General features: G+C 41.3%; 1 protein-coding gene and 6 non-coding genes across 7 annotated transcripts in view; all 7 read left to right on the plus strand.

Moving 5' to 3' along the window:
* Positions 1-10337: 10337 nt before the first annotated feature.
* On the plus strand, positions 10338-10520 carry LOC124390700. Its single transcript, XR_006926843.1, has one exon. It is a non-coding gene; the product is annotated as a U2 spliceosomal RNA (small nuclear RNA).
* A 242-nt stretch (positions 10521-10762) lies between these two features.
* Positions 10763-10875, plus strand: LOC124390656. The gene has a single exon (XR_006926803.1). It is a non-coding gene; the product is annotated as a U5 spliceosomal RNA (small nuclear RNA).
* Positions 10876-11058: 183 nt separating this feature from the next.
* Positions 11059-11242, plus strand: LOC124390694. Its single transcript, XR_006926837.1, has one exon. It is a non-coding gene; the product is annotated as a U2 spliceosomal RNA (small nuclear RNA).
* Positions 11243-11484: 242 nt separating this feature from the next.
* Positions 11485-11598, plus strand: LOC124390654. The gene has a single exon (XR_006926801.1). It is a non-coding gene; the product is annotated as a U5 spliceosomal RNA (small nuclear RNA).
* Positions 11599-11781: 183 nt separating this feature from the next.
* LOC124390682 lies at positions 11782-11969 on the plus strand. The gene has a single exon (XR_006926826.1). It is a non-coding gene; the product is annotated as a U2 spliceosomal RNA (small nuclear RNA).
* A 245-nt stretch (positions 11970-12214) lies between these two features.
* Positions 12215-12329, plus strand: LOC124390707. Its single transcript, XR_006926845.1, has one exon. It is a non-coding gene; the product is annotated as a U5 spliceosomal RNA (small nuclear RNA).
* A 576-nt stretch (positions 12330-12905) lies between these two features.
* The window catches only part of LOC124390060, a 4733-nt gene continuing 431 nt past the window's right edge, over positions 12906-17207 (plus strand). Inside the window, exons 1-4 of the mRNA XM_046855751.1 lie at positions 12906-13590; positions 13740-13910; positions 14110-14177; positions 16803-17207. The exon at positions 16803-17207 is cut by the window's right edge and continues 431 nt beyond it. Coding sequence (XP_046711707.1) covers positions 12906-13590; positions 13740-13910; positions 14110-14177; positions 16803-17207 — 1329 coding nt within the window. The remainder of the gene's footprint in view (positions 13591-13739; positions 13911-14109; positions 14178-16802) is intronic.

Here is a 17207-nt window from a genome sequence, read left to right on the forward strand (position 1 = left end):
CATTGAAGTGTTGGTGAATGACTCTTCATTCTCTGGACGTAGCAGAAGTTGTCTCAGTGACACCTTGGTTTGAGACTAAGGCAGGGTGAACTTTCCTTATGTAGTTGTCATCATGTAGACAGGTTGGATGTCTACCTCTACAGGTGTCACAGGATAGACGGTTACGGCAGTCCTTTGCGCTGTGGCCTGGTTTCATGCAACCATACCAGAGTTTGTTCTCCTTCACATATTTCCATTTCTCTTCTAAAGTTTTTTCCACAAATTTAGAACAGTTGTGAACCTTATGCTTGCTGTCTTTGCAGAAGAGGCACATTTTGTAATGTCCTTTAGAAGGCCTTTGTTCGTTTTTACAATTTTGGTTATTTTCCTTAGCTGTTTGAATGTGAAAGACGTTAGCCCTGTTCCCTTTACTGTCCTTAAAGTTACGTTTTTCTGAAGTGGATTCAGGGGAACGAAGAGCGCTAAAGAAGGTGACAGGATTACAAGTGATCTCTGCTTCCATTGACATGAAGGTCACAAAATCCATAAACTGTGGAAAGTCTTGAGTCTCAATGTCTGTGTGACCTGACGGTTTCAACGGGCTGCTGCCCAATCTGGTAATTTGTGTACAAGTTTCTGATTTTCATCACAATCATTTAATATTTCAAGCCCTTTGACATGAGGCATAGCTTGATGACATGCACTCAAGAAGTCAGAGAATTCTCTGAATCCTTCAGAACCCTTGAATCTTGGGCCATCTGGCTAGTTTTTTACCTAAATGCCTTCTGTATGACAAATGGCTGTCCGTACCTTTGGCTCAGCTTGTTCAATGCATCATTATATGCCTCATCATCAGTTCTGTAGAAGATTCCATCAAGAGACTTACGAGCTGGCCCAGCAACATACCTTTTAAAATAGTGTAGCTTGTCAGCAGAAGAAATAGCCTTTCCATCAATTAATGACAAGAATGTCTTCCACTCAATGAACTCCATAAATCACCGTTAAACACCGATGGTTCTGGTGTAGGCAGTCTGTTCAGGGCTATGCTATCTTGGACAGCTTGAGCAAGATAGGATATATCAGATTTTGAAGGTGAGGATGTTGCTCTGATGTTAGTAGGACATTGGGTAGGAAATGGGACCACATGTTGCTGCACCATTATGCTTGTGTCCTGCTTTTCCTTTATATTTGAGTCTGAAGAATGAATGCTGAGTTCTTGTGCTATTTCTTGATCATAAGCCTGCAGTCTGGCTCGAGCTGCTTTCAGATCCTTCTCTGCCTTTAGTTTTTCTAGTTCACACTTTCGAGCTTCAATCTCTTGTAGCATTACGTATTCCGCTTCTTTGGCCACTAATTCAGCTGCTGCATCTGCCTGCTTGGCTGCAATGGATGTAACAGAAGATCTTGATGATGTGGGGTGTGAAACTGTGGATCTATACACAGAGCGAGCATAATCATGATGGAGTAACTGCCGCAGGTTGTGGTTAACATTTTCTCGTTCAAATTCTTCAAGGCATGCCATTCTGTCAAATATAATCTTTGAAATGTCTTTTGACACAGCTTCACAAGTATCAATTCTGCGTCTAGTGTCACTGGATGGAGCAATATAATCTCTGATTTCCAGGTAGATGTGCATGACATCATCCCGTCCTTTCTCCAGTGCATTAATGAGTGCTACCAGTTAACTCTCACTTATGTCCATCTTTAGCTGTTCCCTTGTGTTGTGAGCCAGGTCCTTCCATTGTTCATACATCTTAATCAATCTTTTTTCCTTTTTAAGGGCTTCCTCCCTTTTATATGCACGCATCTTTTCTGTGGGATTCCATAGTCGACCAGAGCGGTCAAGCTCCTCCTCTTCCGTTCCATTATAAGGGACCTCCACCTGCTGGTCTGGGTCTTTATTTTCAGAAGCATCCATTTTCTTTACACGAGTGCCACAGACTTAGATTCCTGTTCTCTAATCCTTTGATTGTTGTTAGACAGTTTATAGATATGTGATATGACTAACATGGTGAAGCAGTTGTCGGTTTTGGTAAAGCGCTTACTCTCCAGAGTAAGGGCAAGATCTTACTGTAGCATACCCACCTGAACAGATACACTTTACTCTCTTGAAACTGAAGTTTATCAAGGATTTTAATGTCCAAAATAAAGCACCGTAAGAGCTGAAAAACCCCACAAAACATACAAAGTGACTAAATAAAACTCACATAGCTACAAACAACACGTTTGAACTAAAAACCCACATCAATCATAATGTTAACAAAATAATAATACACCTTATTATGCTTAAAACAACAATTACAATTATTGCTCAAATCTCTATATAGCAAAATCAGCACGTGAAATGCTAACCTGCATACATACATTAGCGACCTGCTAAGCATTAACCATTAGCTTCAATTGAGATGGCTAAAATAAACATTCCAAAACCACCAAAATTCCCACACAGATGAAATTAAAATGATACCTTGTGCCCTTCATCAGCTAGGAGCTAAGAGGCAGAAATAAACCCTTTTTTAAATGCATGTTTGACACCAGTACAGCCAAAAGTCCACCTTTCCCTTTCAGTAACAAATCAGAATGCCATTTCACGTATTTCACACGCAAAATTCACTAATGTCCCACAGCGCCATACATGACCACACTGCCCTCTATTGGACGGAGGTAAAGTGTCTGTGATTGGAAGATTAAATGGTCATTTACATACTGAATAAAGAATCAAAAACTGTTTGGTAGAGAACTCCACTGAATAAATTCAGCAGCTAGTTGCTGTAATATACCAATATGAATTAACATAATGCCCGAAAACAAACCTTCACCTTGCAAGTGTGTAGAGGGTCCTAAACCACGCGCTTGGATGCCCCAATTCTTTGGTGACCCAATTCGGTGGTGCACTTACAGGCAATCAGGAATGAATGGTGAATTTTGCAAGGAACAGTCAGACCTTTTACTCACTCAGTTCTCTCCTCTGCTACGGTGAAAACTCCCCAATTCACACAGAAAAATGGCTGCGTGTAGTGTTTTGTCGGTCTTTCAGCAGGATCCAGGAACCAGTCCGACACTGATGAAAAGTCACGCGTCTCCCGCAAGAAAATGGCTACTCACTCCTCACTCGGGAAGGTCAGCCTCCTCTAACTTTTAACAAGTGAAGCTGTCCCGGTTCGAACACAAGGTCTGTAAATCCTTTCAGGGCAGTTTGTAAAACAACTCAGTCCCAAGAAAGTCCAAAAAACGGAAAAAGACCGGAAAACACCTCTCCCAATCTCTCGCGCCGAACATGCTCTTTCACAAAACCATATCCGGTCCCCCTGCCCCATTCTGATCTCTGTCCATTCTGATTAGCTGATCATCAACACACCATAACTAAATGGAACACCTCATTGGTTATCATTGGGAATGACTCAATTTACATGCAATATTCAAATTCTTAATTACGTACAAAGTGATATTGAAACGTATCCAAGATATGTATTTATAATAATAAAAATTAATAATAAAATAGAAACATACAAGAATAATGATATAGCAATGTATACCAATGTTCACTGGGTTACAGTAGTATCTGTTCAACAACTACAGACCAGTATCACTTCTCTCCTTTTTTTCTAAATCTCTGGAATGCACTGATTTTAACCAACTGTCTGTCTATCTCTCTCAGAACAACCTCCATGATCCTAATCAGTCTGGGTTCAAAGCAGCACATTCCACAGAGACTGCCCTTTTGGCTGTTTCTAAGAAACAGCATGCTGCTCGGTCAGCCAAGCTGTCATCTGTACTTATCTTCCTGGACCTTTCTGCAGCATTTGACACAGTCAACCACAAGACACTTTTGTCAACCCTCAAGAGCCTCGGTATCTGCGGAACAGCATGGGAATGATTTGCTTTCTACCTGGATGGTCGCTCATACCAGGTAACATGGAGGGGATCCACATCTGCCCCATGCAGACTCACCACTGGTGTCCCACAAGGCTCGGTACTTGGTCCCCTCCTTTTCTCCCTCTATACCCACTCCATTGGTGAAGTCATATCCTCACATGGGTTTTCTTATCACTGCTATGCAGATGACACTCAACTAATCTTTTCTTTTCTTCCATCAGATACCACAGCTCCCGCTTAGATATCAGCATGCTTGACAAATATATCTTCATGGATGAGTGCTCACCAACTAAAACTCAACCCCAGCAAAACAGAACTGCTGGTCATCCCAGGTGATTCATCTCCAGGTCAAGATCTCCAAATAACACTTCATGACTCTCTGCTCTCCCCTTCAGCCACTGCTCATAACCTTGGGGTAACTATGGACAATGAACTGTCTTTCTTCCCACATGTTGCTAATGTTGCTCGTTCTTGTCGATTTCTTCTCTATAACATCCGAAGGATTCGACCATTTCTGTCCATACAGGCTGCCCAGGTGCTTGTTCAGTCTCTTGTCATTTCAAGACTTGACTACTGCAACTCTCTGCTGGCAGGTCTTCCCCTGAACGCTATTTGTCCACTGCAAATGATCCAAAACGCAGCTGCACGACTTGTGTTCAATCAGCCCAAGTTCTCCCACATCACCCCACTGCTGCGCTTCCTTCACTGGCTTCCAGTAGCTGCAAGTATCAGATTTAAAACACTGATGCTTGCCTACAAGGCCAAAAATGGACCAGCACCATCTTACCTTAGTGACCTCATCACATCTCGCACTGCACCACGCTGTCTGAGATCGTCCAGTACTGCTCGACTGGTACCACCTTCTCTCAGAATGAGAGGTAGGTACACTTCAAGGCTCTTCTCTGTTCTGGCACCGAGGTGGTGGAATGAACTTCCCCTAGATGTCTGGTGATGTCTTCCTTAAATACCTAAATTAGCACTTTCCAAGTTTGTAGAATTCGAGTTATATTTATATTAAGTTTGTAATCTTGCGTACCAGTGTAGATTTATTCATTACTAGAGATTTAAAGCACTTTTGTACGTCGCTCTGGATAAGGGCGTCTGATAAATGCCGCAAATGTAAATGTAAATGCAAATGTTTTCAAAATTCTGGTTGGGTTTTACCCTGCAAACAGTGATCCCCTGGAGAGGCACAGTGCCATAGTCGACTGACCGTCCAGATTATTATCAGAAAGTAGCTGAATTAGTTCGGGATCAGCCATGGTGTGTGGTGGATAGCATCATACTGGACCACTTAAGGCTGGCCTCGTCCAGTCTCAAGTCGATCGCCTCTGTGTCCAAGTGGATGTGGTGGCGAGGAGACTTTTGAGCACGCTTTGTGGTCTTGCCCGGTAGTGACCCAGTTATGGAGTCACATATCGGATTGGTGGTCAGCAAAAGGGGGCACAGGTCTGAGCCTGGAGCTGGTGTTGTATGGAAAAGGGTTGAGACATATAGAGCTGGGAAGGGTGAGGCTTCTTTGGCATGTTGTATCAGTGGCTAAATGCATCGTGTGGGGGACAAGGTGCAAACGCATCCAGAGTAGTTCTTCATATGTCAGACTAGATTACTTACTCCATACATTTCTGGCTAGACTTAAGAAAGTTCAGGGGGTACAAAATGAGGGTGAGAGTTGAGATAAATAGAGCAGGAATGGGCTGTTAAATCAAAAGATAAACTGTATAGATAGGATAGCAGGATCATTTGTTTGAATGAACAGAGGAATGTACATGTGATATGATTTTGTGACTGTATAGTTATGTGCATTGGTTTAATAAAAAAAATAAATAAATAAATAAATAATAATCTGTTACGTCCCATATATAAGGACTAAATATTAAACGGATTAGCCTGGTATTGCAGTATTTCTGGGAATGGTGCACCTCTTTACCTGTTAAAAAAGCAGAAATAAAGAAGGAAAAAAAGAGCAAGCTCATGCTCATTGTTCTTTTCTTGAGTGCACATAGCTCTCAGTTGTGTAGCATATTCAATTTCATTTAATAAATATAAGTTCAATCTTTTCTTTTCTTTTTTTTTTTTTTTTTTTTTTTTTTTTTTTTTTTTTTTTTTTTTTTTTTTTTTTTTTTTTTTTTTTTTTTTTTTTTTTTTTTTTTTTTTTTTTTTTTTTTTTTTTTTTTTTTTTTTTTTTTTTTTTTTTTTTTTTTTTTTTTTTTTTTTTTTTTTTTTTTTTTTTTTTTTTTTTTTTTTTTTTTTTTTTTTTTTTTTTTTTTTTTTTTTTTTTTTTTTTTTTTTTTTTTTTTTTTTTTTTTTTTTTTTTTTTTTTTTTTTTTTTTTTTTTTTTTTTTTTTTTTTTTTTTTTTTTTTTTTTTTTTTTTTTTTTTTTTTTTTTTTTTTTTTTTTTTTTTTTTTTTTTTTTTTTTTTTTTTTTTTTTTTTTTTTTTTTTTTTTTTTTTTTTTTTTTTTTTTTTTTTTTTTTTTTTTTTTTTTTTTTTTTTTTTTTTTTTTTTTTTTTTTTTTTTTTTTTTTTTTTTTTTTTTTTTTTTTTTTTTTTTTTTTTTTAATCAATGCTATTGGTCACCCTTTACGTCTGTCTGTCTGTCTGTTTTTAGCAAATATTTAGCAAATGAAAGTTCTTAAAACGAGCTTGTGTAAATCTTATTCGATCCTCAAGCTGTCAGTACGCTGATAACTCTGCCCCCTCTATATTCATTGAATCAACTGAAGTTCCACAGCAGCCGCACAGTAGACAACAGCTAAGCTTTTGCGAAGGGTAAATAAATATCTTGTTGTTTGAATAAGTACTACTAAACACTATGTCTATAAAGGCTAATATTTTATTTATTTGATGTCTGACTGACTCACTGACTGAGACATGTGGGACGTTGCCTGAGAGAGAGGGCTAGCATTTGCCATCTAGTCATAGCCAATACATAGCCAACACTTAAATAGCCTGTGCATACAGTAGCATTTCATCTTTTATAAAATGCGATTTTGGCCAAATGCATTTTACCACAGGAAAAACTGAGCGCTCCGTCTATATAGCTACAAAAACTAGTTTAGATGAAAATGTAATGTGAGGCGCCGTCGCCGTTTTAATGATGGACAAAAAAACTAAATTCACATTTGCACACATTCGCTGGTCAAAACTATATATTGATAAGTAATACAACAACATATAATTTGTTTTTACCATCGGAAAATCATAACAGGTGCGCCCCCGCGCTTTTTCGTACCGGAACTTACACAAAGCGACGAGTGATCCTCGTCACCTAGATAACATATATAAGAAATTTCTTCTTTGATTTAGGATTGCTGATACACTTAATTTATTAACATTTAGGCTAATCATGTTATGGTATACTCTCCACTCATCCTCACATGTATAAAATGTAGTAAAACATGGTTTTACTACAGTAATGTAGTAGTAACTAAAAAAAATTACAGAAGATCACTGTGAAATCTTTATATTTTATCATGCAGAATGTAATTCATGAATCATTCCAAGGCTTCATTTATTTGATCCAAAATACAGCAAAAACAGTAATATTGTGTAATATTTTTACAATTTTAAATAACTGTTTTCTATTTGAATATATTTTAAAATATAATTTATTTTTGTGATCAAAGCTGAATTTTCAGCATCATTACTCCAGTTCAGTACTCTTCAGTGTCACGTGATCCTTCAGAAATGCTTTTCACTGCAACTGTACTTTTCACACTATTTTTATTTATTTTTTCATTGCTGGCTTATTTTAGGGAAAGTGTAGTGAATAAGAAACCTTCAAGAGACCAACATCCCTGGTCCACCACAGTATCAAATTTTTGCCAGGTAGGCGGATACATGTTGGATATGTTATAGTAACGGTATGGCTATAGTTTCTTATAATCTGGAATTGAGTTGGACATAATTACTTAAATTATATTTCAAAAAAGTTTGTCAAAAATACTTGACTCATTGCTCACCTTCCCCTCTTCTCAATGTCATTCATAATCATGTTAACCAAATAATACAAATTAGCTTATAAAACCAAACAGAATAGCTAAAAAAGAGAATATACATAATTTTTTTCTTTGCAAAGTTCATAAAAAAGTGCATAAAGTTCAATAAAAAAAGATTTTGGTTTCTGTTCGGTTTTATAAGCTAATTTGTATTATTTGGTTAACATGTTTATGTATGAGTCAAGTATTTTTTCTCTATAAATGCAATTTAAAAAAAGAGAGAGTACACAAGAGCAATTCACAAACACAGGACCCTACAAATAATACTGACAAAAAAAAACTTTTTTTGCACTTACATAAATTTTGATTACTTGGTGGTTGCAGTGCAATGCCCCGTAAAGAGAGAAATAAGAAAAAGAAGGAGAGGGAGCAACAGCAGGCAGCCAAGGGTAGCAGCTCACTTACTTCATGGATCAGGCCAGTTTGTAGCTGGGAAGAAGAAAAGGAAGGAAGTAGTAATTCAGATGTAGAGAGTGAAGCGATAGATGATGTACAAGAATTTGGTGGTGAACAAGAGCCTCTGCAGGAGAGTTACCAGAAGGAGATGCAAGAGAAGAAAGCCAGTATGGAACTGCTGCAAATAAAGAGGATGTAATTGCAAAACTAGTGGCTTTGAATTGCCCTACAGATCCTGCCCACATGCAGACATTTAATATTAATTATAGTGACAGATATATTCAAATGTGTGAGAAAGTCGGACCTTGCCAGCCTGTTATGACATTCCCAAAAAACACAGATGGACGTTCTTTCCAGAGAAGATGGTACACGGATCGCCCATGGTTGGAGTATTCAGCCAAAAATGATGCCATGTACTGTTTTAGCTGTCGCATTTTTCTAAGAGAAGAAAAATTCAAGAACAAAACAGCCTGGAAGACAGTAGGCATAGATACATGGAGGAGTGCCACTGGAAAAATTAAAGAGCATGCCAGCACAGAGGCCCATATGATGAGTATGGTGAGATGCTTTTACAAGCTGCTTCTGATACATCGGATATTCAGGGGAGAGCAACACGAGAGAGAGAAAGACAAAGGAACAGGGAAATCCTAACACGTTTGATTGATATTACCTTGTATCTGGCACGACAGGGGCAAGCTTTTAGAGTAGATGATGAGTCGAACTCAAGTGCAAACCAAGGCAACTTTCTTGAACTTGTGAAAACATTGGCCCTGTATGATAGCGTAATGAAGCTGCATTTGGATGCCATCCAGGAAAAACAAGCCTCCATGAAAAGACCCCAAGTGTCCCTTCTCTCAAACAGGAGCCAGAATGACATTATAGCGTCCTTAGGTACCTTTATTAGGAGGGAAATACAGAATGAAATCAAAGATGCTCAAATCTTCTTCATCCTTCTAGATGAGACCACAGATGTCTCTCACAAAGAGCAAGTTTCCTTTGTAGTTCGCTACGTAAGTGACATGGAAATTAAGGAGCGTTTTCTCCAGGTCTGCACTGTTGAGTCCACAACAGGAAAAGAGTTGGAAAATGTTGTAATCTCTCTCCTTTAGGAAAATGGACTTGACTTGAAGAACATCAGGGGCCATGGATATGATGGGGCTGCAAACATGAGTGGAATGTACAAAGGTCTACATTCCCGGATACGTACACTCAATGAAAAGGCTCTTTATGTTCATTGCCAGGCACACTGCTTGAATCTGGTCCTGGTTGAGAGTGCAAAGTCAAATGTTCACTTTGTGACATTTTTCTCCTTGGTGGAAAAACTGTATGTTTTCTGCACCGGCTCCACAAAGAGGCATGCAGCATTTTTAAAATGCCAGCAGTCCTTGTATCCTGGTCAGCGTGTTTTTGAGCTGCAGAAGTTGTCTGACACTCGATGGGCCTGCCGAGAAAGATCCCTGACAGCCCTCAGTAAAGTTCTGAAAGCTTTAATCAAGCTGCTGACAGACATCATTGAGTCAGACCCACCTGACACCGCTGCTGGAGATGCAAAGATGTACCTGAAGGCTCTCGACTTTGAATTCCTTGTTTGCTTAGAAATCACCACCCCAGTGTTCCAGGTAACTGGAGTTGCCTCTGATGCTCTGCAACAAAAAGATCTGGATCTGTCCACTGCCTACACAGTAACTGATGGTGTGCTGGACACAGTTAAGAATCTGAGGTCTGAGGAGGAATTTAAAACCATATTCCAGCAAGCCATTGAAAAGGCAGAAGATGCAGGTATCGACATTCCCACAGTACCTCCTGGCCAGGAAAGGAAAAGGAAAGTGCCAGCACGATACCTGCATAGTACCACAGCTGCTCAAGACAGCCATACTTTCCAAACTGTTGAGGAGTTCTACCGGGCCAAGGTGTTCTTCACTTTCCTGGATACAATCACAGAGGAACTCAGAAGAAGATTTAAAGTAGATGGGACGATGCCAACAGGAAAATACTGCAGTAATATCCTGGAGAGTGGCTCAATAACTACCGTCCAGTAGTCAAGGCTTTTCATTGGGTACCCTTAAGGCCGCCGCTTAAATCAGGTTATCGCTCGGCCTTTTGGCTAAGATCAAGTGTAGTATCTGTTCTTATCAGTTTAATATCTGATCGTCCTCTATATGAGGACTACATATTAAACGGATTTTTGACCGTGGAGTCGGAAGAGGGCTTGCTCCATCCGCCCACGCATCAGCCAGTATTGCAGTACTTCTGGGAATGGTGCACCTCTTTACCTGTTAAAAAGCAGAAATAACGAAGGAAAAAGAGCAAGCTCATGCTCATTGTACTTTTCTTGAGTGCACATAGCTCTCAGTTGTGTAGCGTGTTCAATTTCATTTAATAAATATAAGTTCAATCTTTTCTTTTCTACACCTGTGCATCATCAACAGTTTTCCTGCCACAGGCCAATTTACCCTTAGCAAGCTTTCTAGCTCACCAATGGACTTTCAAAGGCCTAGCAACACCCAAAGTATAGCTCAGGTTTCTCTTCATTCACGAATAAATCTTTCGCCTTTTACTAAAGATTTCCGTGGAGGAACATTGATGAGTTCCGAATATTTTTGCAGGCTTTGCTATTGCAAAGCTACTTGTTTTCTATGGTTCAAGAAAAGAATTAGCATAGCGAGACTTTTATCCAAATCTTGTTGCTAGCTTCTACAACTTTTTCACCACCGCTGCGTAATATCCTGGAGAGTGGCTCAATAACTACCGTCCAGTAGTCAAGGCTTTTTCATTGGGTACCCTTAAGGCCGTCGCTTAAATCAGGTTATCGCTCGGCCTTTTGGCTAAGATCAAGTGTAGTATCTGTTCTTATCAGTTTAATATCTGATCGTCCTCTATATGAGGACTACATATTAAACGGATTTTTGACCGTGGAGTCGGAAGAGGGCTTGCTCCATCCGCTCACGCATCAGCCCGGTATTGCAGTACTTCTGGGAATGGTGCACCTCTTTACCTGTTAAAAAGCAGAAATAACGAAGGAAAAAGAGCAAGCTCATGCTCATTGTACTTTTCTTGAGTGCACATAGCTCTCAGTTGTGTAGCGTGTTCAATTTCATTTAATAAATATAAGTTCAATCTTTTCTTTTCTACACCTGTGCATCATCAACAGTTTTCCTGCCACAGGCCAATTTACCCTTAGCAAGCTTTCTAGCTCACCAATGGACTTTCAAAGGCCTAGCAACACCCAAAGTATAGCTCAGGTTTCTCTTCATTCACGAATAAATCTTTCGCCTTTTACTAAAGATTTCCGTGGAAGGAACATTGATGAGTTCCGAATATTTTTGCAGGCTTTGCTATTGCAAAGCTACTTGTTTTCTATGGTTCAAGAAAAGAATTAGCATAGCGAGACTTTTATCCAAATCTTGTTGCTAGCTTCTACAACTTTTTCACCACCGCTGCGTAATATCCTGGAGAGTGGCTCAATAACTACCGTCCAGTAGTCAAGGCTTTTTCATTGGGTACCCTTAAGGCCGTCGCTTAAATCAGGTTATCGCTCGGCCTTTTGGCTAAGATCAAGTGTAGTATCTGTTCTTATCAGTTTAATATCTGATACGTCCTCTATATGAGGACTACATATTAAACGGATTTTTGACCGTGGGAGTCGGAAGAGGGGCTTGCTCCATCCGCTCCACGCATCAGCCCGGTATTGCAGTACTTCTGGGAATGGTGCACCTCTTTACCTGTTAAAAAAGCAGAAATAACGAAGGGAAAAAAGAGCAAGCTCATGCTCATTGTACTTTTCTTGAGTGCACATAGCTCTCAGTTGTGTAGCGTGTTCAATTTCATTTAATAAATATAAGTTCAATCTTTTCTTTTCTACACCTGTGCATCATCAACAGTTTTCCTGCCACAGGCCAATTTACCCTTAGCAAGCTTTCTAGCTCACCAATGGACTTTCAAAGGCCTAGCAACACCCAAAGTATAGCTCAGGTTTCTCTTCATTCACGAATAAATCTTTCGCCTTTTACTAAAGATTTCCGTGGAGAGGAACATTGATGAGTTCCGAATATTTTTGCAGGCTTTGCTATTGCAAAGCTACTTGTTTTCTATGGTTCAAGAAAAGAATTAGCATAGCGAGACTTTTATCCAAATCTTGTTGCTAGCTTCTACAACTTTTTCACCACCGCGCTGCGTAATATCCTGGAGAGTGGCTCAATAACTACCGTCCAGTAGTCAAGGCTTTTTCATTGGGTACCCTTAAGGCCGTCGCTTAAATCAGGTTATCGCTTCTCGGCCTTTTGGCTAAGACAGCGATCGCTCTTTGTGGGTCCCGTCTGAGGTCTTTTTTGTGGCTTCAGAGACAACTTGCAGAGAGTATATTTTGCTTAGGTACCTGAAGGTAAGTGCTTTTATTTAAAGAGGTTGAAGGGAGGCTCCTGGGGATGTCACGGCTTGACTTCTCCAGGAAGCTAATCCAAAAATCTCTAAACTTTAAGCCCGATGAACTGAACTGTTTAGTGACTCTGCCCCTGAATAAAGGGTTTGATGTTAGTTTTAGAACTGCTTCCCTTTTAAGTACTTTTTGGCAAAGGTTTGACGCTGTAAAGGCCCAGTTCTCCATGTTCACAGTGGAGAAGCTCTCTGACAATTCACTTAAAACAGTGATTGTCAGAATGTTCAATGAAACTGTGAGTGGAGAAGACATTTGTGTCTGGCTGGGCAGATATTGCACTGTTCGAGGCCAACCAGTCAAGGTGTTAGATGAGGATGGCATCTGGAATTGCTCCTGGCGAATCCCCATTAAACAATGGGAGGATGCCGGAGGTTACCAGGGCCTGAAACATCTGCCTTCGATGATTGTGTTGGGAGAGAACAGAGGCTATATACATTACCAGGGCATGCCCAAACTATGTAGAAAGTGTGGGAGAATTGGGCATTTAGCTGAAGTGTGTCAAGAACTTGTGTGTGGGAAGTGTAAAGGAATTGGTCACAGGTTTGAAGAGTGTACCATTGGCAGACGGTGCAATCTTTGTGGAGAATCAAACCATCTCTACAGAGATTGTCCTGCGAGTTTTGCCAACAAATTAAAAGGCAAAAAGATGGCCGCCCCACAAGAGGAACAAACAGAGAAGGAGGCGGGCCCTGAGGTTTTGGCGGGAAATTCAAACTCCCAGCCAGCTTCAGGGATTGGACAAGGTGGAGGAAGTGGGGCGGCCTCAGGGGCGGAGTCAAACGTGGAGAGGGAGGAAGCCCCTCCCTCCCCAGAAAAGGAGTTGGAAATGGAGGAGGGGGAGGAGGAAACAACTTCCTCTCTGCAAACAGTTTCAGAAAAGTCTATGGAGACTAGTGGGAGTGACTGTGAGCTCCCTTATGCTCAGGTGCAGAAAAGGCCTGCGGGATCTCCTCTCCTGGTAACAGAAGAGAAAAAGCTAAGGGCAGTGCATCGGCCAGATACTTCCTCCCTGGAAGATATGGACCGCATGTGGCCCTCACCGCTCCCCAATGAGGTCTCTTTTCTGCATTTTCAGCTAAAAACATCATCGCCAAAGGAGCCACAAGAGGCCCCCTCTGTGGCCCCGGAGGCGTCGGACACTTGCCCCCTCGACCCCCAGCCCATGGGGATAAAAGAGGAGCAAGTGTCACAAGAAATAATGTGATTTTAATGTTTGTCTCTGCAGGTTTGTATATGTTGTTTTAGAACTAAGTACATGCCTTTTAATTAACCATACTGCTCATGGCCCTCACCATTTCAACAATTAATGTCAGAAGTGTGAGGTCCCCCCTGCGAGCACAGAGTGTTTTATCCTTTTTAAAATATTTTAAGTCGGATGTTTTTTTATTGCAAGAGTGTTCTCTGCCTTTTTTAAATAATTACAGGAAGTGGGAGGAAAGGTGGACGACGGGACCCTCCATGTGGAGTGGGTCCAATGGCAACAAGAGTGACGGTGTTGCCATTTTAATCAATAATCCAAACATCGTGGTGAAGGGCAGCACGGTGGTGAGGGACGGTCGGGCACTTTTAGCAAATCTGACTTTTTTAAACACGGATCTTAACATTCTTAACGTGTATGGTTTTACTGAAAAAAATGAGAGGTATGAACTTTTAGAAGACCTGCAGCCCCACATGCTTGGGAGGGCTCCCCTAGTTTTAGCAGGGGATTTTAACTGTGTTTTATCTAGGAAAGATAGAAAAAGGGCGGATAAAGATTTTAATGTAGACAAAACATCGGTTTTATTGCAAGGTTTAGTAAGAGATTTTAAATTAGAAGACTGTTTTAAAACCTTGCATCCAAGAGAGGAGGGCTTCACCTGGTTCAGTGGTGACGGCACCAGAGCCTCTCGAATAGACTACGTTTTTACACGGGACTGCCCGCCAACCGATGCTACATTGACGCCCCTCTACTTTTCTGATCACCTTATGCTGTCGTGCACCCTTTCGCTCCCCACTGGTGTGACGGTAGGGGGAGGGCTGTGGAAGCTGAACTGCTCCCTCTTAGAGGATGAAGGAGTGGTCAGAGAATATAAGGAGCAGTTCAGCCAATGGCAAACCCTCCAGGACCTTTTCGACTCACGAGCACAGTGGTGGGAGATGGTAAAGACCGGACGAGACAGTTTTAAGAAAGAAAGGGAGGGAAAAAAAGTCAAAGGAAGAAAGACGCATGGTGGGGCTGCAAAAAAGACTGCAGAGATATTTTAAACTTTTAAATAATGGGTTTGATTTTAAAGAAGAGTTAAATGAAGTGAAAAGGGAGATGTCAGTTTTAGCAGAAACCAAGGGTAAGGGGATTATTTTAAGAAGCAAAGAGAGAGAGCTGGAAGAGGGAGAAAAGTGTACCAGGTATTTTTTTAAAAAGATTATATCGAAGGGAGGGGCTTTTACAAAGCTAAATGTGGCGGGGAGGGAAACAGAGAAGATGGAGGAAATTTTAGAGGGGATAGAGACATTTTATGAAGAATTGTATAGCCCAAAACAGGTACACCTCGGCACAGTAGAGGAAGTTTTAAAATTCTTAGACAAAAAGGTTGATAGTGACAATGTGCTTTTATCCCAGGATTTTACCATTTTAGAAGTTCAAAACGCTCTTAAAGGTTTTAAAAGAGGGAAGGCCCCAGGTATGGATGGACTCCCTCTAGAGTTTTATCTGACCTTCTGGGACATTTTAGCACATGACTTACTGACTGTTTTTAAAGAATTTGAGACCTTGGACAGACTTCCTGACAGCTTTAGAATAGGGATAGTTTCTTTGCTCTACAAAAAAGGAGACAAGGCGGACTTAAAAAACTGGCGACCGATCACACTTTTAAATTTTGACTGCAAACTTTTTAGCAAAGTTTTAGCTTCACGCATGTCGACAGTTTTAGAGGACGTGATCCGCCCGGATCAAGCCTGCGCTGTGCCTGGGAGGAAGATCACAGACAGCCTAGTACTGATCAGAGATGCCATCTGTTATGCGAGAGACAGAAACATTCGATTAGTGGTTCTAAATTTAGATTTTGAAAAAGCTTTTGATCGTGTCTCGCACCAGTTCCTGTTTCAGGTTCTGCAAAAAATGGGTTTCCCAAAACGATTCATAGCTTGGGTGGGACTGCTGTACAAGGGCTTGATCAGCAGAATCTTGGTTAACGGGCATGTGTCCAAAGCGGTAGATATCCGCAGCGGCGTCCGTCAGGGCTGTCCATTATCTCCCCTTTTGTATGTGGCTTGTATCGAGCCACTGGCGCAGATTTTGAGAAAGGACAAATGGATCAACGGACTGACCGTCCCCGGGACCGGTGGACTGACGGCGACTTGTGTTTTATACATGGACGACGTGACCCTTTTAGCCACGGACGTTTTATCGGTACGAAGAGCGATGGACTTGACTGACTGGTACGGTCGGGCTTCGGGCGCCAAGCTCAATAGGAGCAAGTCCGAGGCCCAGCTTTTCGGGCCGTGGGAAAATATTGACAGAGGTGGACTGGAAGTGGATTTTAAAACGGAGTCAACGATTTTAGGGGTAAAATTTGACAAAGAAGGGGGAGGGAGCGGGAACTGGCCTGACTTGATAGGGAAAGTTAGGCAGCGACTGGGTTTTTGGGGACTAAGACAGATGACGATAGAAGGTAAAGTTTTAATTTTTAAAGCAGTGATTTTACCTTTGATTTTACTTGTCTGTTCTGTTTTTAGTCCCAATAGGAAATTTCTTTTAGGGTTGGAGAGAGCGGTGTTTTACTTCTTGTGGGGGTCTAAGTGGGAGCGAATAAAGAGGGAGGTCGTGAAGAAAAGACACGAGAACGGCGGCAAAGGCCTCCCGGACCCCCACCTGTTTTTAGGCAGCCGCTTCACCGCGCTTCACGTCCGCTATGCTGTGACCCCATCCAGTGAAAACAAAACAGCTGCTATGGCCCGATTCTGGATGGGGTCTTATCTGAGAATGTTAAAGATTTTACCTGTTGACTTAAAAACCCCAGTGTCTTTTAACCTCCCCAAGGAGTATTGTTTTATTAAAAAGTTTTTAAAAAAGTATCTTTTAGAAAACGAAAATGTCACCATTTTAACTAATCACAAGTCTATTATCTCTCTTGTGCAGGACCGGGAAACTGTGAGCCGAGTTCCAGGCCTCACTTTAGGTGAGACCAAACAAGTTTGGAAGAACGCTGCCCACCCGGCTCTCCAGAACAGGCACAAGGACTTGTCATGGATGGTGGCCCATGAGATCCTCCCGGTCAGGGCGGTAATGCACTCGCGTGGCATGGCCACATGCCCTACCTGCCCCCGGCCCGAATGCCATGCCCCAGAGACCGTCCGACACTTGCTCTGGGAGTGCGGCGCTGCGCGAGACCAGTGGACCGCGACCGGCCCCCTGTTATTCCCGTGCCTACCAGCGGGTGGGGTCCAGATGGATTACAAGCTCGCCGTCCTAGGAGTGGGCAAGTGCTGGAAGGCCCTCACAAAGCAGCAGTTTACAGTGCTCTGGCTCACACTCAACGCCATA

This window comes from Silurus meridionalis, chromosome 8, assembly GCF_014805685.1.
Source record: "Silurus meridionalis isolate SWU-2019-XX chromosome 8, ASM1480568v1, whole genome shotgun sequence".
Lineage (NCBI taxonomy): Eukaryota > Metazoa > Chordata > Actinopteri > Siluriformes > Siluridae > Silurus > Silurus meridionalis.